The 27,999-nt window shown below is 34.4% G+C and overlaps 1 protein-coding gene across 1 annotated transcript in view; it reads left to right on the forward strand.

The window, feature by feature from the left end:
* The window catches only part of Dnah3 (dynein heavy chain 3, axonemal), a 389,565-nt gene extending 366,109 nt beyond the window's left edge, over nt 1–23,456 (forward strand). The window contains exons 32-34 of the mRNA XM_073981508.1: nt 11,313–11,523; nt 11,684–11,722; nt 23,034–23,456. Coding sequence (XP_073837609.1) covers nt 11,313–11,523; nt 11,684–11,722; nt 23,034–23,360 — 577 coding nt within the window. The 3' untranslated portion in view covers nt 23,361–23,456. The remainder of the gene's footprint in view (nt 1–11,312; nt 11,524–11,683; nt 11,723–23,033) is intronic.
* The last annotated feature ends 4,543 nt before the right edge of the window (nt 23,457–27,999 follow it).

Consider the following 27,999-nt stretch of genomic DNA (forward strand, 5'->3'; position numbering starts at 1 on the left):
GTTGGATCAAACAATGCCAGGTCAGCAAATCTAGGACTAAGATACCACAGATTATTAATCATGTTGTTATTTCATTTTTCTGAGATTTGTGTGTCAATGTTTTCATATTTCAATAGATTTTCAATGATGTCTATCTAGGTCTAAACGTATCTTAGAATCTGAAGAACCATCTGTCCCGAAAACAATCAAGCGTGGCTTCAAGAAAATCGTAACTATGAAATTGTCATTGCTGCAGGACCCCTGTAAGGTGTATAGAAACGTTACTAGTATCATTTTGGCTACAGTGGAAGCTATCGGAGAGAATCCCGACAAATATAAGATCTCTAGAAGCTTTATTCGTGAACAGCGGAGAATAAGCCGAGAAAAACACACGCAACAGCTTCAAAAAACGAGGCTATTTGCGTGCACTGGCATGGGTTGCTCTTCTGGTATCATGAAACTGGCAGTAGTTCATGGGAGAAACAAGAACTAGCAGTGTACAAATGCCTAGAATAATGGGGTCTCATCAGCTCGAGCAGATATTAGGTCGAGAGGTTCTGTACCACTGGTCAAACTTGTTAGAAAAATTGTTGAGAGGGATTTTTGACTGCAAGTTTGGAAGCACATCCGGACATCAACCAAACATATTCAAGCGATTTCTATAAGAATAGTATGCGATTGACAAATCCAAGTTCGAAATAGGAGAGAGTGTTTTAAAACTACTGCACAACTCACTTCCCAAGAACAAGACGCCGTAGAAGCACCTTGCGTTTAAATCGTTCGAGACTGGTTTAACGCCCCCAGAATGCTTTTTCTATTTTATTTATTTATTTGTTATCCTACACAACAACAACTGAGTGTTATAAGTGAAAGTTTGGGTTATTGATTTTACAAGACGTATAAGGAACAAGATTATGTTTATATAGATATAATATAGGATATATTGGGTAAACATTATCAATAGGTTGAAAAGAAATAGAGACAATAGATTGAGTTTAATAAAAAAAATAGTGAAAACGATATTCAGAAATATTTTTTAGGTCCAAAACAAGACCTAAACCGCATTGAAGATTTAATTAATACGAAAGGCATTCACAGACAAATATCAGATAAAGGAAATAATAAAATGATAAATCATATGTGGTACCTTAGTCCTGAACTTATTGGCCTGGCATTGTTTGATCTGATAGTGCAATACACTGTAAAGATCCAAAAGACGGCAAAAATCTTAACAAAGCAAAAATAGAAATTTCTCCAGAAATATTCGATCCAAACTTACAAAAATCAACTACCAAAATTCCTAGAAAAAGGTTTACCAGGCATAATTACAAGTGAGACTTAATTGTTGTTCAAGAGATTAAACTTTAACTCCGAATTTCTTGAAAAAGATCCTGCAACTTGATCACAGAACATCAATTACCAGGAGGGGTAAGGATGGTAAACAACTCAAAAATTGTGAGCGACGTAGCAAGGAGTCGAGTTCATCACCAAGTTGTCATCTGTACCCAGATGGCTCCAAAACCACATTATGTCAGTCCCTTATGTAAATTTAAATATGTATGAACAAAATGTAAGCGTTTGTCATTGAAGCCATACAATCAATGTACAAATGTCCATCTTTGTAAAAACAAAATTGCATTTGGAAAAGGAAATGTTTGATGGATAGCGAAGCCATTCCACGGCCGATATGTCTGATGAGTCTCTTCGGCTTTCCTATTTCACTTGCAAACATCATCGGTCATTAAGCTCGACTCCAACGAGAAATTAATTAAAAATAAAATATATCTTCGCCCTAACAGGCACCATTTTCAAATAAAGTAAAATATATTCGTTTTCATTCCCAACAATTGATAATATAGGAAGAAAAACGTTTTTTATACCCTCAGCATTTATGCTAACTTTCATACGGGCAAAATGTGCCTCATCGAAATAATGGTTTTAGACCCCAAGTATGTTTGGACAAAATGTGTTTCAGACAATTTGGAGTTGATTTAGCAATGTCCGTCCGTCCGTCTGTCTGTCTGGCTGGCTGGAGCGCACGATAACTCTCGAACGGATTAACCGATTTGTTCCACAATTTGGCTTTCATAATATATTGCCCAAACTTACACAAAAGTTCGAAAGTGTTCGGAAATTAGTGCGCACGATAACTCTTGAAGGGAGTAACCGATTTGGTCCATACATTGCACATCGTGACTAGACTTAGACTAGGTTTCAATATGGACTCAATCGGTCCACTCCTTCGGGTACCTCCCACACAAAATTTCGGATGAGTTCAGTTTAGGACTTGCTCTCGAATCGCTTTGATTTTTGTTTTAACAACTTGTAGTCACTGCCCTCCATCAAGTGCAGTCCATACTTCTTGAGAAAACAGCCCGAGAAGTGTAAAAGACCCCTATGTCACCATACGTAGCGGCCGTAAAGCACGATAACTCTCGAACTATTCAACCGATTTGGTCCAAAACTTTTGTCATATTTTGTCCAAACTTAGTCTCTGTTCCAAACTTAGTTTGTTCAAACTTAGTTTCAAATGTCCAAAGGGGGCCACAAAATTCTGAAAAGACACTAAATTGAATGCCAAATACGGGCAAATAGCTTTAACCGTTCCACATATATGGGTCGTCTAAGTCGACAAATAGCAAAAAATCTAGATTTTCATAACTTCGAGGCCCCAGTAGCACGTGTTAAAATATTCCAATTATGCTTAAACTTTGGCAATCTTAAAATCTAACAATACTAATAGGGTTAGGCGGCTTCCCGGCTAAAAAAAATCCGACATCGATTTGTTCCCTTTGAACAATAACCAGCTACAAATAAAGACAAAGAAAATATTGAATTTTACATAGAACGTTTGATATTTTATCAAATATTCTATTTTTACATAGTTTAATAATAAAAAAAATGGTATTACGATACCATATTTTTTTAGCCTACACCACACTGTTGTAAATTGTCTCAATAACATAATAATCTGCTGAAAAAATCGGCGTTTAACGGCAAAAATTTTAGTTTAGAACACTGTTATGAATTTTTTGATGGTTTTTCCAACTTTTATGACGATTTTCGTCAAAAATCTGTTTGCATATTTTGCATATTTTTTGCATATTCTGCATATTTTTTGCATATTTTTTGCATATTTTGCATATTTTTGCATATTTTGCATATTTTTTGCATATTTTTTGCATAGTTTTTGCATATTTTGTGCATATGCAAAATAAATACAAAATATGACCCTGCCATTGAATTCAGTTTTCTTTGAAACGAATTTTGGTCCAATCAGAATCTTCGTATCTTTAATATTAAAAAATATGCAAATATGCAAAATCCGATGTCTAATTATAATTTTGTAAGTTACTTTTGGAATTTATGGTGACGCACAAAATTCTAAGTGTCCATATGACTGTTGAAGTCAAGATACAGGAATATTTACACTACCGCATTATAATTTGGAGGGTGCCAACGTGGTGCAAGGGTATGCACTACGGTTGTGACTTTTTTACAACCTCATATCCCTGTATCATAGCGTGATGAGTTTTGCCATAAGATTACATAAAATCTTAATTATAAGGTGGTTCGGTGAAAAAACCTCACGCGCAAAATGATTTTAAAATATGAATTTATCAAAATTATGGACAATTTTTTGAAGTCACTGAAAACAGATATATAGTTGAAAATAAACTTAGAGCCACATGAGATAATTAAAATGACATAAAATTTATTTCTCACTATTTTTCTTCAATTCTGAGAATCGTAAAACTGTAAAAAATATAATTTTTTAACAAAAAACAAAACATTTAAAATTTTTTCAAAGTGACTTTTTTCGCGACTTTTTTAATATTAGAATGAAATAAACGTTATTATAGTTATAAGTAGGTTTATATTTATTCATTCGTGCAATAAAAAATAATTTTTTGAAAAAATTTTTTTTCATTTCATTTTTTAAAAAAAATATTTTTTTAAAATTGATTTGTGCGTGAACTTTTTTGATATTTCAATGGAATAAACGATAGCATAGTGATTAATAGGCAAAACTTCATTCATCCCTGCCACAGGAAATCATTTTTGAGAAAAAATGTCAAAAAGTCATAACCCTAGTATGCACATTCGCCTTGCAAGCGGAAGGTCGTGGGTTTAATTCCCCGGCTAAACAACATAAAATTGTCAACGGTGGCAAAATACCCCTCAGCAATGTTGGCGACATTTCCTGAGTATTTCAGCGTCTCTACAAGTGGTGTGTTAGGACACATCATTCGGACTCGGCGATAAACTGTAGGTCCCATATCATTGAGCTAATATGAATCGGGGTGCACTCATTGATCCCGCTTGCGATGTTTGTGGAACAATTATATACTTCTATATACATATATAAAATAGAAAAATGTTTTTACGTTTGTTTGTGCCTTATAGACTCAAAAACCGCTGAACCGATCTTCCTGAAATGATTAGGGTATATTGCTACATCACCTGGAATGAAAATATCATTTTTTGAAATTCCGCGTTGATCTGGAGGTATAGCACCAAAACCGAAGGTACCTCTAAAAAATTTAGATTTTGTATGCAAATATCTTTAGAACTGTTACAGATACAATCTCCAAATTTGGTAAGTGCGACGGAATTTGATGTAGAAATAAACTTACCAAATAATATGAAAATCGGTTCAGATTTTGATATAGCTCCCAATACATATATTTTCGGTCGACTTCCTTATTTTATGCACCAAAAACGCTATGTATGTCCAATTTCGCTGATATTTGGAATGAGTGACGGAATTTAGTATAGACATACATATGTGTGTCAAATTATATCGAAATCGTTTCATAGTTGGATATGCCTCATACATTTTCGGCGGATTTCCTGTATTTTATGCACCAAACACGCTATATATGTCCAATTTCGCTGAAACTTTGAATCTCTCACGAAATTTGGTCCAGAAATAAATGTGCCAAATTATATCGAAATCGCATATAGCTCCCATATATATTTTCTGCCGACTTCCTTATGTTATGCACCAAACACGCTATTTATATCTAATTTCACTAAAATATGGAATCTGTGACTGAACTTGCTCTAGATACAAATGTGCAAATAATAATAACGAATCGGTTCAGATTTGCACATGGCTTCCATATATATTTTCGGCCATTTTCCTGTATTTTATGCACCAAACATACTATGTATTTTCAATTTCAATGAAATTTGGAATGTGAGACGGGATTTGGTCTAAAAATAAATGTGCCAAATTATATCGAGAACGGTTCATATCGGAATATAGCTCGGTCGATTTCATGCTTTTGTTACATACATATCTCCAATTTCAATGGAAGAAGATGTTGTCATTATATACACAAGTACTTATAGTTGGGAAGGAACTGACCAAGGCTACAGCTATTAAATATTTTGATATATCTAAATCAGTATTTGAATAAAAATTATCAATACAAGTGGGAGTTATCCTAAGATTAATTTGGGATACCACAATATGTTAATATGTATATTACCTGGAAAAACTCTAATGTATAACATAAATTTCATCTATCTTAATTAAATTCACTCCAAGTCCAATTTGAAGAAATAAAGAGACATTAATAGTGTAAAGGTATATAACCTACGTAGGAATATGTACTTCAAATGTATAAAGATACCAGCAGCAGATGCTTGCAGACGACCATTTGACCACGTCATTATGGGGTTACTTCGAAAACGAAAGGACCGATCCTCACACATTTTTGTGGGTTTATTATGTACCTAATAATCTTGTCTTTAAACGAGGACATTTTAAAATATAATTTTTTTAAATGGTGAAAGTCAAAATCGGAATTGCTATGTTTAAAAAGTGGAAAGAAAAATGCTCTTATTTAAAGACAAAATTTTGATGTATTCAATAAGCCCACAAAAACATATAAGGACTAAACACGTAATTTCAGTCATTTCGAATGAATAATGTGGCTAAATTCCTTCATAATACAGCAAATCGGGCGGTACCGTTCCATGAGGCCATATCAGAACGTGGACCAATACCAACAATTCTCTGTTGGAATATTTCGCAGACCTGGAGAAGACTAAATACTACATATCAGCTACTTCGGTTGGATAATGTGGCTTTAAAGACGGGCGGTACCGTTCTATGGGGCTATATCAAAACGCGGACCCATAATTTTTATCAGAAAAGTTTCTTCTTCACTGGGAACGCTCAATTCAAAAATTCAGCCAATTTGGTCGAGAAACTTAGGTAAAATCTTCGAAATACCGTTATATGGGGTCCATATCTAAACGTAGACCTACGAGGGCAGTTCGGAAACTTCTTAGCCTAAAAAGCGCGGTTTAAACAGAAAAAAATTAAGTGTTTTGGAAACTTCCATCTCTGTTATGAACACATGTTAAATTTTGTTTCGATCTGGCAACTCCTTCATATAGAAACAGGTGTTCAAAAAAGACGCATCCGCAATTTTTTTACAATGTAAAAATTAGAAATGCGTGCTGTCATTAAATATTTACATAAAAAAGGTTTATCGGGACAAGAAATTCATAATGATATGGTGAATGTGTTAGGTGAAAGTGCTCCTTCATATGCAACAGTAAAAAATTGGGTTGCTGAATTTAAACGTGGTCACAAGCATTGAAGATGAACCACGTAGTGGACGTCCAAAAACAGCAACAACAACAGAAATTGTAGCTGTTGGAGAACAAATTATTATGCATTTTTAATTATTATTGCTAAAAACTATTAATATGTATTTCTCCCTCATAATCTATTAACTTTGTTACTTTTCCCCTTAAATTATAATGTTCCCCACATATGTATTATATTTCTATAACTGGCATCCCTAATTCCTTGTAATGCCTAATATTTTAATATTTTGCCCATGGCACAATTACCAGGTAGATGCATCAGCCGACAACTACAACAAAAACGAGTTCTGTACTGTGCAATGTCAAAAATGTTTTCCAAAAATAAAGCGATTCACACAATTTGTTCAACAAAATTTTGTTAGGCAGTTATTAATAAACACATTATTACAAAAATCCGTCAAAAATGCACAATTTTTCTTTTAAATGTTTGTGTTTTCAATTACAACAACTTTTTTGACAGCTCACAGTACATCAGCTGGGCTGATGCGTAGAGTTGGGCAATCTCGTTCAATTGAACGATCCGGATCACTATCTCGTTCAATGGACACCGGTAATTTCTTTGACAAACTGCGTATTCTTAATATCACACGTTAGTTTTTATGATGTTACTCATTCGCCTTTGAACGAGGACAGTGATCCGGATCGTTCAATTGAACGAGATTGCCCAACTCTACTGATGCGGGTACCTGTATGATTGTGCCATGATTTTGCCCATTCCCTTTTTAATCGTGTCCGTCGATTTCAAGGCCATCATATGTGCGTAAGTACCAACAGTGGTTGGACTTTGATCTGCATTACTGACTCTGTTGCGTAGTGTTGTTGTTGTTGATGCGCTTTCTAATGCATGTACATATGTATTTACATCAACCAACGAATCAGCGATCAGTGGTAGCTACGCCAGCAGAGACAGTAAGAAAACAATTCTGCTTTTACGTATGTACATATGTAAACAAATATGTATGGATATGATGCCGCCAAATAACTTTTTCTTGTTGGTCGTTTTCTTAGTTACGAACTTTCTGCCTTGCTGCAGCCGTATCGATCTCTTGTCAATATTAAAGTTCCCTGTAGGAAGTGTGGGGTCATGTGTTGACATGTCGCCACTTTGTCTACTAATATGGTGACAAAGTCAACACTTTGTCACCAGGTTGTCAACTATTGATACCTTTACCTTAATAAGAAGAAGCATTGTGTATATTGACAGATGATAGCCCAACGAAGCATCCTTTTTTAATTTTCTTAATTGTTTGGCGTAAAATAATTTTTGTGGTTGGTGAAAAAAGTGTTTTTGTAAAAATCAATAAAATATCGTGAAAACTTAAAGCATATAATTCCAATAACGAGTATGAGCAAAAGAAAATATAAAAGACATGTGAAAAATAAACAATTCTATAGCAAAGTACGAATTCTGAGGCGACTAGCAACATTTGTGGTGAAATTTCGACAATTAGACATTATGTGGAACCTTTAGAGAAGATTGTGGAGCGTGATGTATATATTGTCCCGTCTCGCTGGAAATGCTGAATGCAACTAAACATAATAATGAATTACAATGTTGGATATTTATTTGGCAAAAATCGATTGTGAGATTTTTCCAATGTTATACAGCTGTAATAGGCAAGCAAATTTAAGGACATATTTTTTTATTTATACATGTTTATTCTTTTCAATTCCTAGGTGTTATATCAACATTCAGCGAATCGCCTGATAAAACGTTAAGTGCAACAGAAGAAGAACTATTTTAAGCAAACAAGTCATTGGTGCGACTTGGCCAAGAAAATAAAACGAAAACGTTTTTTATTATTTATATGTTAAAATGTTTAAGCAGCCTGAAAACATTGTCTTTATTTACTAATTTTTACTTATGTGGAATCTTTGGCTTAGCCATTTAAAAAGATAAAAATACTGTAATACGCAATTTGTAAATTTTTAGCATTTTCAATATTATGTATTTGTTTTATTCTTTAATGAAATATAGTATTTAAACAAATGTGTAGCTTCATCTTCTTATTACTGTTTTATCTATGAAAAGTTCCAAATAAGCTAAAAAATTTTGTATTGAAAATCTGGTACTATTGACCCACTTCCTCTAATGTCTATACTGACTCACTACCTCCATTGTCTATACTGACTCACTACCTCCAATGTCTATACTGACTTACTACCTCCAATGTCTATACTGACCCACTACCTCCAATGTCAACACATGGTTCCTCAGGAACTACTGACTTACTATTGACATACTAGTTCCATTGTCAGTACTGACTTTCGAATGACACGTTCATACAAAATGTCTATAGGAAATTACATTAGTTGTCTACAGTTTGTCAGTAGTACTGTTGACAATGTCAGTAGTAAGTCAGTATAGATTCACTATTGACATTTCCTACAGGGTTTTTTTGTTACTGCCGCGCTGCATATAAATTAACTTAAATCGAATTTCCCTAAATAATTAAAACCAGCCTAACTCGTATTTTATTATAAATAATTAAATTCGAGTTTTAATATTAAAATAATTATAATTAAGTGTCCCATCGGGAGCAAAAATTATTTACCAATTATATTAAATTATAATTGCGAAAAACTAATAAAATTGCCCCTATACAATTTGTAAATTTTAAAGAAACTTTATCTGTGTTTTATTTTGCTTAGGCAAACTGCCTAATTCTCCAACAGTAGCCAAAGTGCATGATATGGTATTAAATGATCGACGAATAAAAGTGCTTGAAATTGCTAATATCATGGGCATCTCAAATGATCGAGTCCATTTAATTTTGCATGAAGAACTAGAGATGAAAAAGCTTTCTGCAAGATGGGTGCCGCATTTGTTAACAGTCGATCAAAAACGCATAAGAATGAACATTTCTCAAGCTTGTTTGGATCGTTTTAAGCGAAATAAAATGAATTTTAAGCGTCGTTTCATAACTGTTGATGAGACATGGATCCACCACTATAGTCCAGAGACAAAAGAACAATCCAAACAATGGACTGAAGCTGGAGGAAGTTCCAAAAGAAGGCAAAAACAATTCAAACGGCTGGTAAGGTTATGGCAACGGTTTTTTTGGCACTTCAAAGGTATTTTATTGATTGACTATCTGCAAAAGGGTAAAACAATAAATTCAGAGTATTATTGCAACCTTTTGGATCAATTAAATGTACAAACTCGAGAAAAACGTCCTGGCTTACAACACAAAAAAATAATTTTTCATCAAGACAATGCACCAGCGCACAAGAGTGTTTTAACAATGGCTAAAATCAACGAATTAAAGTACGAGTTGCTTGACCACCCACCTTATTCTCCTAGTGACTTTTACTTGTTCCCAAATCTAAAAAAATTCCTTGCTGCAAGCGTTTTACCTCAAAAGAAGATGCACTTACAGTTGTAAACCACTATTTTGAAGACCTTGAGGAAAACTCGTTTAATCAAGGGATATAATTGCTTGAAAAGCGTTGTACTAAGTGTATTGAAGTTTCAGGAGATTATATTGAAAAATAAAAATATTTTTGAAAAATTAACTATTCTCTTTCATTGATAGGCTAAGAAGTTTCCGAACCGCCCTCGTATGTCCATAATTCTTAGCGGGAAATTTTTTGTATCAACTAGGAACCCTGCACCTAAAAAATCAGCCAATTTGTTCGATAAGTTCAGCTTATACAATATCAAGTCGGGTCGAGGCCGACTATGTGATATCCTATCCTACACCACTACCCCTGTGCATAAGCCTTTGACTGGTAAAATTCAAAATATTAAAATTGCTCAGAATGTCTTCATTAATACAGGTCAATTTTGTTGAAACGCATTTAAGTGCATCGTCAGCACAATTCAAATCAAAAATGGAAAAGTTGGATGTACGCCAACCATCAATAGGCTTCGTTGCCTGTGAGACCCCCAACAAATACCAAACTTTCGTTGTCCCATTCCTTCTTCCCTTCTTCCCGTCCGGTACCCTCATTAACATCCACAATTTTATGACGATCGGATTAAAATTGCGAACTGTAGCGTGATTACAAGGTTTAGATGGATAGACGGACGAACACACATAGCCAGATCGACTCAGCTCGTCGAGACATTTATTTTGGTATATATATGTCTAGGTCTATGACCATTATTTCGATGCTTTTTGGACAAAACCAACTTATAATACCCTCCCCACATAGTGGTGTAGGGTATAAAAATATCGAAAATTCGGAAGTACCGTTATAAGGGTTCTGTACCAAAACCTTCCCAATTTGTTGCCTTCTTGTCATTGTCAGCCTTCTAGTTTTGGCCACAGTTTATACGAACTCGCGACAAAGTGGGACGTCATCTGCGCCTTGTACCCTGGAGATTCCATTCGAAGGCCATTTTGTTTAGGTTTGTGTCGTCTTTTCTGAGCGTATGACCTATCCATCTCCATCGATTTTATCTAACATTAATAAAAACTCTTCAAAAAGTCCACACATTGCTTAGTTTTGTACACACGTGTGTATGTACATATGTTGCGAACACAAATCTTCTAATAATTCTATTTCAATCCAAAATACACATGTATAATATCCTTTGATATCAAAAGAATAAATGCAACCAAAACAAACAAAAAATTAATTAAATTTCAAAACTATTGAAACTTTTATTAAGGCAAACTGTTTTGTTGCTCTTCGAAATAAACTCCATTATACTAAGTTAGAGTTCTTAATAGCATTTCTCTCCTCTCGGTTTTCAGATTGGAATTCTTTCAACGCTGGATAGAAGAGGGTGAACCAATTGTATATTGGCTGTCCGGATTCTATTTCACTCAATCGTTTATGACTGGTGTACTTCAAAACTATTCGAGAAAGAATCATTTTCAGATTGATATGGTGAAAATTGATTTCGAAGTGACGCAATACGAAATGGAGGCAGATAAAGTACCAGAACTTGGGGCATATATACGGGTATGTACAGGTTTTCGTTTTTCTTCATTTTTTCATAGGAAATGCTTTTGATAACAAAACGGCACACCAAGTACATCAGATTATAAAGTTAGCTTTAAAAAAGTTTTTCTTTATTTCTAATTCTTTTTACTGAACACAAAAACACTTTTCATCTATACAGAAACAAAAGGAAACCAACGATGATGCAAAGTTAATTCAAGTAAGAAAATACTTAAATATTCATACATACATACATATATACAAATATATAAAATACGTATTAAGTTCAAAAGAAAAGCACAAACAAGAACTACCAACAGTTTATACTAGAATAAAAAGCAATTATATATCAGTTGGTTATACAGTCATCGGCATACATATTTTGATAAATTTTTAGAAATGCAAAATAAAAATTTCGATAATAAGCGTTGGTTATGCACATACAAATATGGTCTGTTCCATTACTTCAAGAATCTACAAAAGTTTACTATTTTTTTTCGATAACATAAAGAAACAAGTAAGAACGGCGTTAAGTTCGGCCGGGGCGAACTTGTTATACCCTCCACCACAAGTTGTATTGAAGTAAAATGGAATAATTAGTTTCCGTTCGTGCATGAAGAAGACTTAATACTAAATTTCGGCAATTTCAGTAAAACAATGTGAGGCACCATTCTATGGGGGCTATTTCAAAACGTCGATCAATACCGACAAATTTCTGACGGAAAGTTTTTAGGCTCAAAGAAGACTAAATACCAAATTTCCTATATTTCAATAAGAGAATGTGGCTAAAACTTAAAATACCGAAAATCAAGAAGTACTCTTCTATGGGGATATAGGAAGACGTGGACCTATACTGATAATACTCTTCTGGAATATTTTATATTTCGGTGGAATATTGAGGCCAAAACGTTCAAAATACCGAAAATCGGGAGGTACCGTTCTATGGGGGCTATATGAAGGCATGGACCGATACCGACAAAATTCTGGGGGAAAGTTTTATACCACCAACGTAGACTAAGTACCAAATTTCAGCCATTTCGGTGTGATAATGAAGCTAAAACCTTCACAATACCGAAAATCGGGAGGTACCGTTCTATGGGGGCTATATGAAGGTGTGGACCGATACCGACAAAATTCTGGGGGAAAGTTTTATACCACCAACGTAGACTAAGTACCAAATTTCAGCCATTTCGGTGTGATAATGAAGCTAAAACTTTCACAATACCGAAAATCGGGAGGTACCGTTCTATGGGGACTATATGAAGGTTTGGAACGATACCGACAAAATTCTGGGGGAAAGTTTTATACCCCTTAAGTAGACTACGTACCCCAATTTCAGCCATTTTGGTAAGACAATGAAGCTAAAACCTTAAAAACGTCGAAAATCGGGATATATCAAAACGTGGATCGATATATCCTATTATTAATACCAACCATCCTGCAAGTAATAAAAACTTCTGTACCAATTTTTGACTCTCTATCCTAAAAATTGCGAGCTGTATCTTGATTTCAACATACAGACAGACGGACGGACGGACAGACGGACAAGGTCAAATCGACATAGAATTTTATGCTGATCAATAATATATATACTTTATAGGGTCTCCGACGAATATTTCGATGTGTTACAAACGGAATGACAAATTTAATTATACCCTCCATATTTTTATTTTGTACTGTTCGTCTCTTGTTAATTCGATTTTCAGAAAGATCAGCCGTAACTCACCCTTACATATCAACTGCGAGACAAACTTTGAATAGCAATACTCACCCTAACTCCAAAACATACAGATTCCAGCACAGTCCCTACACCCAACAAATTGAGTACCATTAAGTACTTTTCGTATACTCATGGCACGTTTTTCGACAACATATATCAATCCTACAATCATAAGTAAGGTTTTCGAAAACTAACTCAATCCTTCACTTTAACAGTAACCTTAATTCCACATTTCAGGATTCCAGCTCTATCCGTTCATACAAATCCAAATTGTACCAAATTTAGTACCATTTAGAACTTTTCGTACCCATAAATACACATTTTCAAAACTACCTCAGTACTATGTTCAAACAATAAGCTTAATTCCGAATTTCAGGATTCCAGATATATCCGATCACTCAAATCCAAATTCGGTACCATTTAGTACTATTCGTATTCAAAGTACGAATTTATAAATCTACATCTATCAACACTCAAACATCAATTTTAATTCCGAATTTCACGATTCCAAATGTATCCTATCACTGAAATCCAAATTGTACCAAATTTAGTACTTTTCCTACCCATAACAAAAAATTTCCAAAACTTTATCAATCCTACACTCCAACTCCAGTACTCCTTATTCCAAATCTCGGGATTCCAGCTATATCCGTTCACCCAAATCCAAACTGTACCAAATTTGGTACCATTTAGTACTATTCGTACCCATGAGTACGAATTTTCACAACAACCTCAGTCCTACACGCCAACATTAATATTAATTCCAAATTTCAGGATTACAGCTGCATTCGATCACCGTAATCCAAACTGTACCAAATTTGGTACCATTTAGTACTTTTCGTATTCAAAGTACGAATTTCTAAACCTACCGCTATCAACACTCCAACAGTAATCGTTATTCCGAATTTCAGGATTCCAAATGTATCCGATCACACAAATTAAAATTGTACCAAATTTGGTACCATTTAGTACTTTCGTACCCATAACTAAAAATTTCAAAAACTTTATCAATCCTACACTCCAACAGTACTTCTTATTCCAAATCTCGGGGTTCCAGCTATATCCGTTCACCCAAATCCAAATTGTACCAGATTTGGTACCATTTAGTACCTTTCGTATCCATAAGTACAAATTGTCTAAACTACCTCAGTGCTATGTTCAAACACTAAGCTTAATTCCGAATTTCAGGATTCCAGATACATCCGATAACTCAAATCCAAATTTGGTACCATTTAGTACTATTCGTATCCAGAGTACGAATTTCTAACCCTACCTCTATCAACACTCCAAGAGTCATCGTATTTCCGAATATCACGATTCCAAATGTATCCCATCACTGAAATAAAAATTGTACCAAATTTATTACCATTTAGTACTTTTCCTACCCATAACTGAAAATTTCCTAAACTTTATCAATCCTACACTCCAACAGTACTCCTTATTCCAAATCTCGGGGTTCCAGCTATATCCGTTCACCCAAATCCTAATTGTACCAAATTTGGTACTATTTAGTACTATTCGTACCCTTGAGTACGAATTTCCACAACTACCTCAATCCTACACGCCAACAGTAATCTTAATTCCAAATTTCAGGATTACAGCTGCATCCGATCACCATAATCCTAATTGTACCAAATTTAGTACCACTTAGTACTTTTTGTTCCCATAGATCCGAAGTTCCAAACCTACCACTATCCAACACTCCAACAGTAATCTTAATTCCAAATTTCAGGATTACAGCTGCATCTGATCACCATAATCCTAATTGTACCAAACTTAGTACCATTTAGTACTTTTTGTTCCCACAGGTCCGAATTTCCAAACCTACCTATATTCAACACTCCAAAAGTAATCCTAATTTCGAATTTCAGGATTCCAAATGTATCTGATCACCCAAATCCAAATTGTGCCAAATTTGGTACCATTTAATACTTTTCGTTGCCATAAGTACGAATTTCCAAATGTATCCCAATCCCACACTCCAATAGTAATCTTAATTCCAAATTTCACTATTCCAGCTCTATCCGATCACTTAAATTCATATTGTACCAAATTTGGTACCATTTAGTACTTTTCGTACCCAAAAGTACGAATTTCCAAAATACCTCTATCCTACACCCCGACTGTTATTCTAATTCTAAATTTCAGGATTCCAGCTCCATCCGTTCCCCCAAATCCAAATTGTACCTTATTTGGTACTATTTAGTACCTTTCGTACCCATATGTACGAATTTCAAAAACTACCTCCATATCTCAAACATATGCTCCAACAGTAATAGTAATTCCAAATTTCAGAATTCCAACTTTATCGGTTCGCCCAAATTCAAATTGTACCAAATTTAGTACCATTTAGTACTATTCGTACACATGAGTACATATTTTCAAAACCACCTCCTTATATCAACTCATCTTCTAAACCTTGATTTTCATTCCAAATTTCAAGATTTTAGCTCTATCCGTTCACGTAACACCAAATAGTACTAAATTTAGTAACTTTTAGTACTTTTCGTACACTTATAGTTCGAATTTCCAAAAACCATTTGGTACACCTTTCTAACTCTCCATCAGTGAACCTCATTCCAAATTTCAGAATTCTAGCTCTTCGCGTTTGCCTAATACAAACGGTACCATATTTAGTACCTTTTAGTACTTTTAGTACAGTTCTAGCTCGAATTTCCAAAAATCCAGCCTTATCTGACACCTTCGGACCAAGAGTGACCCTCACCCAAAATTGCAAGATTCTAGCTTTAGCCGTTTAGTCTGGGCGTTGATTATCAGTCAGTCAGCGAGTCATCATTACTGAACTCTTTTATAAGTATAGAGATATGGATTTTGTATCACGAGCTTGCTTTAAAATCTGTATGTACCGTAATGTGGGGCTTTCGTTTACATATACCAAACATTTTTAGTAACCAAACTAAGTTTGGAAGAAATTATTATACCCTCAGCCTTTAGGCTAAGGAGGGTATATACACTTTGATACGATGAAAATATGCCTCATCGAAATAATGGTTTTTGACCCCAAGTATGTTTGGACGAAATGTGTTTCAGACAATTTGGAGTCGATCTAGCCATGTCCGTCCGTCTGTCTGTCTGTCTGTCCTGCTGGCTGGAGCGCACGATAACTCTCGAACGGATAAACCGATTCGGTTCAAATTTTGGCTGTCGTAATATTTTGCCCAAACTTAGTTTAAGTTCGAAGGTGAGCTACATCGGTCCACTCCTTCCGGTACCTCCCCCACAAAAGTTCGAAAATGTTCGGAAAGTTTGTGCGCACGATATCTCTTGAAGGGAGTGACCGATTTGGTCCATACTCTGTATAGCGAAAACTTTCTACCAGGGTAATATGAGGTTTCAATATGGTCTCAATAGACCCACTCCCTCGGGAACCTCCCACACAAAATTTCGGAAAAGTTCAGTTTAGGGCCATCTCTCGAATCGCTTTGATTTTTGTTTTAGCAACTTGTATTCAGTGCCCTCCATACGACGGTACAAGTTTCATCAGGAGGAAGTCCAAACTTCCTGGGAAAATAGCATGAAAGTTGCAAAAAAAAACCCTATGACACCGTGTGAGGTGGTTGGAGCGCAAGATAACTCTCGATCGGATCTGCCGATTCGGTCCAAAATATGGCCTTAGTAATATTTTGTCCAAACATAGTTTAAGTTTGAAGATAAGCCATATCGGTTCACTCCTTCAGGTACCTCCCCCACAAAATTTTTTTAGGGGCAAGTCCATACTTCTTGAGCAAACAGCCCGAAGAGTGTAAAAACGCCCTATGGCACCATATGTTGTGGCTGGATATCCACTTCCATAACGGTCAATGTCGATGCATTCCTTTTAGTATCTCCTCCGCAAAATTTTTGATCTTTAATCCTAATCAACTGAACCCAATTTTGGGAAAAATTTTTTCAATATACACAGGCTGAGGGTATATCTCTGTCGGCAAAGCCGACTGATACTTTTTTACTTGTTGAAAAAGTTTTAGAATTTTCTTACTCTATAGATATGTGAGTATGTACCGGCAGGGTTTTGGAGCAAGAACCATTATCTCAGGAAGTGTTGACTTATTCCGGAAAAACATTGTACCGTTTTAAATGAGGCCGCTATAACAACCTACTGAAAAAAGAATCTAAACGATGGGAGAGGGCCTCTTAAACTTCACTTTTTCGAATTTTTTATGGGAGGTACCCGAAGAAGTGGACCATAGCCCATATTCCAATCTGATATATGACTGGATGAAATAATATGATGTGCAAAGTCTGCAACAATCAGAAACTCCCTGCTAGAATTATCTTGCAGATTTGCTATTTTGGGTGGTACCGTCTGGGTTTCTTGAAACATATTTCCAATATCTAAGGGAACCGCATGGACAACCAGCTGAAAATAATTTTAAGATGATCCGAAAGGAGCACTTAAACTTCACTTTATCCGAATTTTGTGTGGGAGGTACACGAAGGAGTGGACCAATATAGTCAATATTCGAATCCAATCTATATTTGGAAGGAATAATACGATGTGCACAGTTTGGACCAAATCAATTGGTCCCTTCGACAGTTATCGTTCACACCATTTTATAGACAAACTGTGATATTTTGTGAGGAAGGTACCCGAAGGAATGGACCGAAGATGGGCCTTCGAACTTTAACTAAGTTTGGACAAAATATTTGGTTCGAATCGGTTGATCCGTTCAAGAGTTATCGTGCGCACCAACAGCCAGACAGACGGACAGACAGACTTGGGATCTAAAACCGTTATTTCGATGAGGCACATTTTTGGCCTAAAGGCCAAAAAATTGCCCAAAGGCCTTTACAAATCGGCGTCGATGCGGGAACGTTTTTCACCGAACCGAACAAGTTATCATGACAATATGGCGCATTTGATACTTGCGTGATATTTTTTGTTGGTTATAGCCCTAATGTCTACAGAGAACTGAAGTTATAGATGCACGTTTTAGTGTAGCCCGTAGATAAGGTATTGCGGGTTCTCATAATGGATGATATTTCGCTACCGCTCGATGTGAAGTCTTTTTACTTAGTGACTGTAACTTTGTTGGATTCTCAATAGGCAAACAAGCTCCACAAATAAAATTAAAATATAGAATTCGCCTATTTTGTAGGTTGTACATTGGGGTTATAACTTTTTGACCCTTTTTCTCAAAAATTATTTTATGAACTTTTGCCTGTTAATGACAAATAACGTTTATTCTATATAAGTTTTAACATGTAAGAAAAGTGTTAACTTCGGCCGGGCCGAACTTTTTATACCCTCACCACGAACTGTATTGCAGTGAATAGGATTGTTTCTGAAAGTACTAAACTCTTCCTTCAGCTTATATGGGGCGTCATCGTTATTATTTCCAAAATATGGACCAATATTAACAATTTCCGAATTGAACGAACTACATAAAATTGGGCAATACCGGCTAGACGTAAACCTGGATATTTTGGATTTGGATAGTTTACGAACATCGGGGCCACCGTCCTATGGAGACTGTATAAAACGTTGACCTGTACCGATAAATTTCTGGAGAAATGTTTTGTAACTGCAGCGAATACTAAATACCAAATTCCAGTTATTCTGGTTGAATAATGTAGCTAAAACTTTCAAAATACCGAAAATCGGGAGTGACCGTTCTATGGGGGCAATATAAAGACATGGAACAATACCGGAAATTTCAGCTAGATAGTTTTATACCACCAACTGAGACTAAATTTTAAATTTCAGCCGTTTCGATGGGATATTGATGACACAACCTTCAAAATACCGAAAATCGGGAAGTACGTTTCTATAGGGCTATTTGAAGACATAAACTTATACTGATAATCCTCTTCTGCAATATGTTATATCCCCATGGCAGTCTAAATGCAAAATTTCAGTCATATCTGTGGCATATTGAGGCCACAACTTTCAAAATATATGAAATCGGGCGGTACCGTTCTATAAGGGCTACATAAGGACGACGACCTATGCCGACGAATTTCAGGTGGAAAATTGTAAACCCCGACCTTTAATCTTCTACCAAATTTATATGAAGGCATCGACCTATACCGAAAAATGTCAGGTGGAAGTTTTTTTACCACCAACCAGGACATAATAAGAAATATCTGCCTTTTCGGTGGGAAACTGAGACCACAACCTTAAAAATACCGGAAATCGAGAGGTACCATTCTATGGTGGCTATTTGAAGGCGTGGACATATCCGACAAACTTCAAGTGGATAGCTTCGTACTCCCAACGTAGTCTAAGTACCAACGTAGTCTAAATACCAACAAATTTCAGTTGAAAACTTTTGCACTCTCAGCTGACAAACTTAATATACCCCCCATTGTAAGGGGGATGATTTGAAATGGTCATGTTCAAAGCACTTTCAAACAAATACTATGAAATGATAAATTTTTTCTCAAACATTATTTCCTGCTGCACGAATAAATGACCTTTTGCCTATTATTGACTATAATAACTTTTATTCCCTTTTAATATTGAAACACAGACATTAGGAGTTGCTTAAACGCTTCAGTGTAAATCAACAGTTGTTCGCATTTTTGCAAAGAAAATAATTGTTTGCCGTTGGTGAACTCAGAACTATCGGTTTTGTAGGCGGACACACATCTAAAATGTTAAAGAAATTATTTTTCAGTATATTGGTAATGCAAAATGTTGTGTGTTTACACGTAGTTAGTTAGCCGTAATTTGGCATTTGAAGTTCCCAATTGCAAGAAAACTTCGCTAAAAAAATAAGAATATATGTAACGTTATCTCTCGATTTGAGATATTTTAAAGGTTTTAACTTCTTGCTCTGACCATGTAAGATTTATATTATCATTTAAGGTTCTCAGTAGTATAAATCCTTCACATTACAACTGTTTTATAACTCCTAGTTTTTCATATAAAATTCAAACAATTAAAAACTTCTTTAAGTTCGGTCGGGCCGGACTGCCCATACCCTCCACAACGATTTGCATTAAAAATAGAATGGCATAGCTAGTTTGTTCAAAGGAAGTCGTGGAAGATCCGATCTTTTCTTTAGGATTTGAACCAATGCAAAGGAAGTCGTGAAAGATCCGATCTTTTCATCAGCATTTGTACCCATTCCATCGATCCAATAGAGATGATGTTTGTGTTTTTATTTACACACCTGTTTATTTTCATTTTGGTATGTTCCAGTACTGCAAATATCTACTAATTTTTACTATTTTTTCCGATAACATAAAGGAAAAATTGTTATCGTAGTAAAAATAAGTAGATTCTTGCAGTTTCTGGAACAGACCAAAGTTGTTTGAACAGTCGCACAGAGGGGAAATTTGTGTTAAAAGTTGATCAAAAGCCCTAGAAAGCTCATTTATATAAAATTTTGCACAAATCATATCTTCTGTGTAAGGATTAATCCTATAGAATATAATGAAAATCGGTCCAGGTTTGGATGCAGCTTCCATATATATTCGCATCTGATATGAGATAAAAATGCTCCAAAATCACTGAAATTTGACGCATGCAACCTGAACTAGACTAAAAAACATTGAGCCAATTTTCAAACAAATCGGTACAGATGTATATATGGTCCCATATACATATATTTCATTCCAAATTTTATTTTTTGAAACTTACTTATATTAAATTTTTCTCAATTCACATGAGAAAAGCCGTGAATGTTTCTGAATAATGCAAACGTATTTGATAGGTGTTGGTTTAGTCTGATAAATAAGAGTCTCGGTTATAAGGCGGAACAAAATTTAGTGTGAGTAAACCTTGCAATTCCATATAAAAATATTTCATATTTTAGTTGAGAAAAATTAGATTTTTTCGGATTTTTTCGGAATGGCGCAAATATGCGCAACTTTTTATGATTGAATCTGATATTTGAGACTCAAGCGCATAAAACATTAGAAGAAACTATGATCGGGAAACGACGAGGAAATAGACTTTTTCACTATTGAAATTGTAGTAATTTTAAAAATTATCATAAAAATTTTTCATAAAGAGGATATGTATCACCATTATTAAAGAGCAAAGATGTAAAATCAATCTGAAAATTTTAAATGCTAATCTTGTTCGGAGACTATACAAAAACAATAAATCTTGAAAAATAGAAATTTTCGAGAAAATAATGTAATTTTAATGTTCAACTAATTTCTTAGTTTTCGAAAATTTACTTTTTGTTTTCAGTATGGCTGAGTTCAATCGACTGCTGCATTGGATTGGTTAGTCTTACAAAGTCGAGGATGGTTATAGCAAATGTAGAAAAGAGTCTGGTTGCCGTTTATCAACATTTTTTTTTTATAAAAAACGATTTTCATATTTTGAGTTTTGAGCAACTTTAGGCCTATGTTTCCCCTCTGTGTGTCGTCGTGATGTTGTCTTACATTTCCTGCATATCAAACAACTAAAACTTCTAAGCAATTGGTATTATATGAAGTCCCAACCATCGAGCTAAAAATAGAATCGGACTGCACACATTGCTATTTTAAAAGTTCCCTTGTCGTTCTAAATCTGACATAGAATGAAATCAATCAAATCTCGCTTCTTGGAATTTGAAAAAAAGTCCGAAACGAAAAGGAACAAGAATCTGAAAATAAAGAAGAAACTACTTTTGGAAAGAAACAATTAAAAATAAATTAATTAAGCATAAATGGTATTTTCCATAAAAAGTCTCTCCTCCCCGTTCTTTACATTTTGTTCTTAGAGATCCCTAAAGCAAGCCGGGTTGTAGATCCCTACATATTTCCGTCACTAAACAAAAGAGTATAAATTACCAAAATGTTGTTATAAAATAACAAAATTATAAAATAAAAGTAATTTACGAAATAAAAATACTTAAAGGAGTGCATTTGCAGTCCATGTCGAAATCTGAACTGGTGATGGGAAGATAATTGAAAAAACCTTTTGTAAGATGAACGAATATCAGTTGCGGAGAACGGAGGAAGTAATCTTTTGCGTTGCAGCGGTGGTGATTACATTGCAATTTTGGATGTAAACTTTTGAAAAATTAAGCTGATATATTAATTGTAGTTATTTCATGAATTCGTTTGAATTAATAAAGAGTTTTGTTTTTCATGAAAACCATATTTCAATACAGCATTTCCATTTTCCAAACAATACATAAAATTTCATGCCAAGGGGTTAGTGTAAATGACATGCCAAAGCATTGGTTAAAATGACATGTCAAAGCATGGGTGAAAATTACGTGTCAAAGCATTGGTGAAAATGACATGTCAAATCATTGGTGGAAATGACGTGCCAAAGCATTGGTGGAAATTACATGTCAACGCATTGGTTAGAATGACATGCTTATGATCCAGAAAAGAACGTCATCTTTTGGGGTCCACGCTCATATAAAATTCATCGATGAAGATGCTAAAAAGATGACATGCTAGATCACTTGCACCCATGATTGAATGTCATCTTTGGCATCGAACATTTTGCTGGGAATAAACATTTTTTTAAAACATTTTTTGGCGATTTTATGGTAGAAATCGAAAATATCCTTGAATTCTATTGCTAGTAATACTAGTATTAAATAACAAATTAGAAATTCTAAATTATCGAATAATAACCACAACAAATTTATTTTTTTTTGTCTGTAGTACCAGTATGGAATTTTACCGAAAATATGAATTTTTATATCTGTCAAAATAGTTATGCCTATGACTGTATTATATTTCATTCCATTTACTGTGATGCAACGGAAAAACTACACCTATTTGGAAAAAAATATTCACAATTTATCTTATTTATTATATTAAATTTTAAGGAACATGTTTCTTTTAAGGTATAAACTAAATCTCTTTTCTTTTTATTTTTCCTTATGTACAGGGTCTCTTCTTAGAGGGATGTCGCTGGAATCGTTCAATTCGTGCTGTAGATGAATCATTTTCTAAAATTCTTTTCGATACCATACCTGTAATTTGCCTCTTACCAACCCTCAAAACTGAAATTCCGGCAATAGAGAACGTTTGTGTTGCTAGCGATGGAAAACAGGTGTATGAATGTCCAGTCTATAAGACAAGTGAAAGACGTGGTGTTCTCTCGACGACAGGCCATTCAACAAATTTCGTTATGTACATGAATTTACCATGTACTCAGAATCAAATGCATTGGATAAATCGTGGAGCGGCTTCTTTGTGTCAATTGGATGATTAGACTGTCAATTCATAACATTTTCGAACTAAACAACATATTTACTTATATTATTATATATAAATTTAGCATACATACATATATTTTATATACACCTACAAAATTTTAAATAAATATTATATATATTTTTAATGGAAATATGCAAATGTTAAATTTAATTAAAAGCTTCTAACAGATACATATGTAGATAAGATATACAGACCAAAAACAAATAAGAAAGAAATACATATATTAGAACAGGGATAACCTTGTAATAACCTTCACCACTACTCATTGAAAGTAGCTTTCACAGATCAGTTTTTCTTTGTGTAAAATTTCCGCTTTTAAAGGACGTGTATGGATGTTGGAAAAAATTTCTTTGATTACCCAGAAATTTTGATATCAAACTTTAAAAATGCGTTTTCATAGAAAATATGAAAATAAAATAAAACAACTTTAAAATGTTTATACCCTACACCACACTGTGGTAAGAGATATTATGTATTTGTGTATTTGTATGTAAGGAAACGAGATAGACCCATAGTTCCTTCTAGGCCAATGCCGTTCTTTGGTATTGTTGAAGTTACGAAGTTTTTCGGCAGTTCACACACACACGACCCGAATGCAATGAAAGAGCACACAAAAGAGAGCAAATGTTTTGATACAACCTTACTAACACACTGTCATAAATTGCCAATATTCAGAATTGTGTGTGCTCTATTCTTGGTCGGCTGTGTTCTAGGCACATTCGCAATGAAAGGAAAGAAACAAAACGATTCCCGTACCAATCACACAAAGCCACAAACTTTTCAGCTTCTCTGAATCGTTTCATTCTCACAACCAAAACAAAACCAAAAACTTTTCAATGTAAAAAGATGAAAACTGCACGATTGCTGAAATGTAACTTCGGCTATGCTTTGCCGAGTTGTTTCATTCACCACCCAAACAAAAAGAATTTTTGGCACACATTTACTGTGCGAAATGATTAACGACACACTCATACACACACATTTGATTGCTTAACAACCCAGGAAAATGTTCGTTGCCAAACATGTCATTCAATCATGGGTGAAAGTGATCTGGCATGTCATCTTTTTAGCATCTTCATCGATGAATTTTGTACGAGCGTGGACCCCAAAAAATGCTATTCATTTTTAGATCCAAAGCATATCATTTACACCAATGCTTTGACATGTCATTTTCACCAATGCTTTGACATGTCATTTTCACCAATGCTTTGGCATGTCATTTTCACCAACCCTTTGCAATGACATCGTTACTACGAGAGTTTTAACAACGTTGGTTGTGATTTCGAGCCTCCGACAACATCAAGCCTATTGTAAATAATTAATCTTATAGATTTCGAAAAATGTGTATAAATAAACACAAACTTTATCTCCATTGGATCGTTGGAATGGGTTCAAACGCTGATGAAATATATATATAGATTCTATATATTGTTGTGGAATTGAGAACTTTTCGCTATTCGTTTTGTTCGCACTCACGAATGTAAACAAAACAAAACTAAACAGCGAGGTCGGTCAACGTGGAAAGAGAAAGTTCATTCTGATTTGTATTTAACGTCGAAGTTTAAAATGCGGTTTTCTCAAAATGACATTTTGGAATGCAGTGCCCAATGTAGCTCGAAAACAGATGATCCGATCTTCATATGTTTTTGTTTAGTTTATTAGTCAATGGAATTCAACATCCTTACAGACTAGGATAAAATTACAAATAATAATTCTTAAGATAATATTCTTATAATTTCAAAAAGAATGATACAACATTGATTTGAATGTTTCTCTTGACGTGCTGAAATCAATACATGGCCGCGATTCATTTTTAAATTGATTATTTATGGAATTAAGACTCAAAAATGTACGTGTTAAAGGACCGTTTCGCCCATAATTAGTGCGGTGAAAAGGAACTTCAAACAAATTTGCAATTTGTGGGATTATTATACATATAACCAGTAAGGAAAGGATCAAAGTCGGGCGGGGCCGACTACACTCATACCTCGATTTCCGTTAATAATTGGTTCCGACAAACTTCAACGCAATGCGAAACAACGCAAATCGAAACACGTGTTTCCACGTGTTTATGTGAAGAACTTGTTAATAGGTTCCAAAATTGTTTTTTAGAATGGTTTTTTCTAAATTTTGCACTAAAAATTCAAGCGAATGTGGTTGTTAACATTTTATGGTACATACAAGTGCTATATCAATCATTATAAGTGTGTAAAAAATGTCAAAATTAGTCTTTTTACGAAAAACTTAACTAAAATATAAAAAAAGTCATTCCTATAAAATTATTTATTCATTAAACAATCGTCACATTATGCGAATGTTTTATAGCATTTTATTTCTCTGAGAAAAGCTTTTTAATTTTGATCGAATACATTTTTTGGTAAATATATTAATTGCATATCCTCACATAGCCTATTTTGGATTACAGCTACACAAACATTTCAATTTCTTTGGTTATAATTTGATTAGTTTCTGATATTTGAGTGAATTTCAAACATATTTTTTCTGCGGTAATTAGACGCTAGTGATTGTCCGTCTAATCCATGTTCCGAGGCAATGTAAAATAAAAAATCTTTTCTAATTGTTCTATCGTGTGACGTTAAGAACCCATGAATACCCTCTTCACGATATTCAAAGCCAAATATATTATTTTTTAAATAACGCAAATCGAATCTGTAACGCAAATCGAAACAAAATCTATATTTTTTTTTGTTAACGCAAATCGAGGCAACGCAAATCGAGGTATTAGTGTATATGATACCCTACACCACTGTGAATATGTAAAATATAAATCGGAGCTATATCCAGATCTTAACCGATATTGATATAATTTGGCACATTTATTTCCAGACCCAATTCAGTCACACATTCCAAATATCATTGAAATTGGACTTATATAGCGTGTTTGGAGCAGCAAATACGCGAAATCAGGCGAAAATATATATGGGTGCTATATCTAAATCTGAACCGATTTCGATACAATTTGGCTCATTTATTTCTAGATTGAATTCAGTCACACATTCCAAATTTCATCGAAATCGGGAATATATAGCGTATTTGGTACAGAAAATACGTGAAATCGGCCAAAAATATATATGGGAGCTATATCCAAATCTGAACCAATTTCTATATAATTTGGCACACTTATTTCTAGACCGAATTCAGTCAAACTTTCCAAACTTCATCAAAATCGAACGTATATAGCGTGTTTGGTGCAGCAAATTCGTGAAATCGGGCGAACATATATATGGGAGCTATATCCAAATTTTAACCGATTTCGAAATAATTTGGCATATTTATTTCTAGACCGAATTCAATCACACATTGCAAATTTTATTGAAATCGGGCACATATAGCGTGTGTGGTACAGAAAATACGTGAAATCGGTCGAAAATATATATGGGAGCTATATCCAAATCTGAAACGATTTCTATATAATTTGGCACACTTATTTTTAGACCGAATTCAGTCAAACATTCCGAAAATATATATGGGAGCTATATCCAAATCTGAAACGATTTCTATATAATTTGGCACACTTATTTTTAGACCGAATTCAGTCAAACATTCCAAATTTCATCAAAATCGGACGTATAAAGCGCGTTTGGTGCAGCAAATTCGTGAAATCGGTCGAACATATATATGGGAGCCATATATAAATCTGAACCGATTTCGATATAATTCGGCACATTTATTTCTAGACGGAATTCAGTCACACATTCAAAATTTCATCAAAATTGGACGTATATAGCGTGTTTGGTGCAGCAAATACGTTAAATCGGGCGAAAATATATATGGGAGCTATATCCAAATCTGAACCAATTTTCACCAAAAGCAATAGCGTTCTTCCTATGGCTAAAAAAGTTGTAGTCCCCAATTTTCAGCTGAATCGGACAACAAATGCGACCTTTACGTTGCGAACAAAAATACATGGACATACGGACAAACGGACGGACATGCATAAATCGACTCAGAAAGTGATTATATGTATATCCCCAAAAAGAACTATGGGTCTATTTCGTTTCCTTTTGTATGTTACATACAAATGCACAAAGACATAATACCCATTACCACATAGTGGTGTAGGGTTTAACAAATTTTGTACTTAAGCGAGAGACGTTAAAAAAATGGCGTAAAAACTATGAATTTTTTAGTTAAAATCGAAATGATGATATTGACAGTTCACAATTTCTTCAAAAATGGATATTTTTTAATTCCGTTTCGCTTTTGTACAAGTTTAAGTTCTTCATAATCCCATAAAAATATATGGCAAATAACAAAATTCCTTTGCAATTTCATTTGAAAAAAATTAAAAAAAATTTTCGCGAGCACATCTACGATTTTTGATATAGGGTTAAAGGAAAAAAATCAGGTTTCAAATCTGCTCGCGTTCACAAAATTGGCCGATGCGCGCAAAAGTTATAGCGGTTTTTTTCCTGTATAAAGAAAAAATATTTTAAAATGTCTTATTTTTTGTATTGAGAAAATGTAAGCTTATATCAGTAACAGCATTTGATATCCATCCGTAGATGCACCAAAATTTCCAAAATGTGTTTTTATTTTCGCGGAAAATCAAAAGAATTAAAAAATCTGGCAATAAATTCAAATTATACTAACTCAGAGTCCGTATAAACCTC

This window comes from Musca autumnalis, unplaced genomic scaffold (assembly GCF_047663935.1).
Source record: "Musca autumnalis isolate F117 unplaced genomic scaffold, ASM4766393v1 scaffold_4, whole genome shotgun sequence".
NCBI lineage: Eukaryota > Metazoa > Arthropoda > Insecta > Diptera > Muscidae > Musca > Musca autumnalis.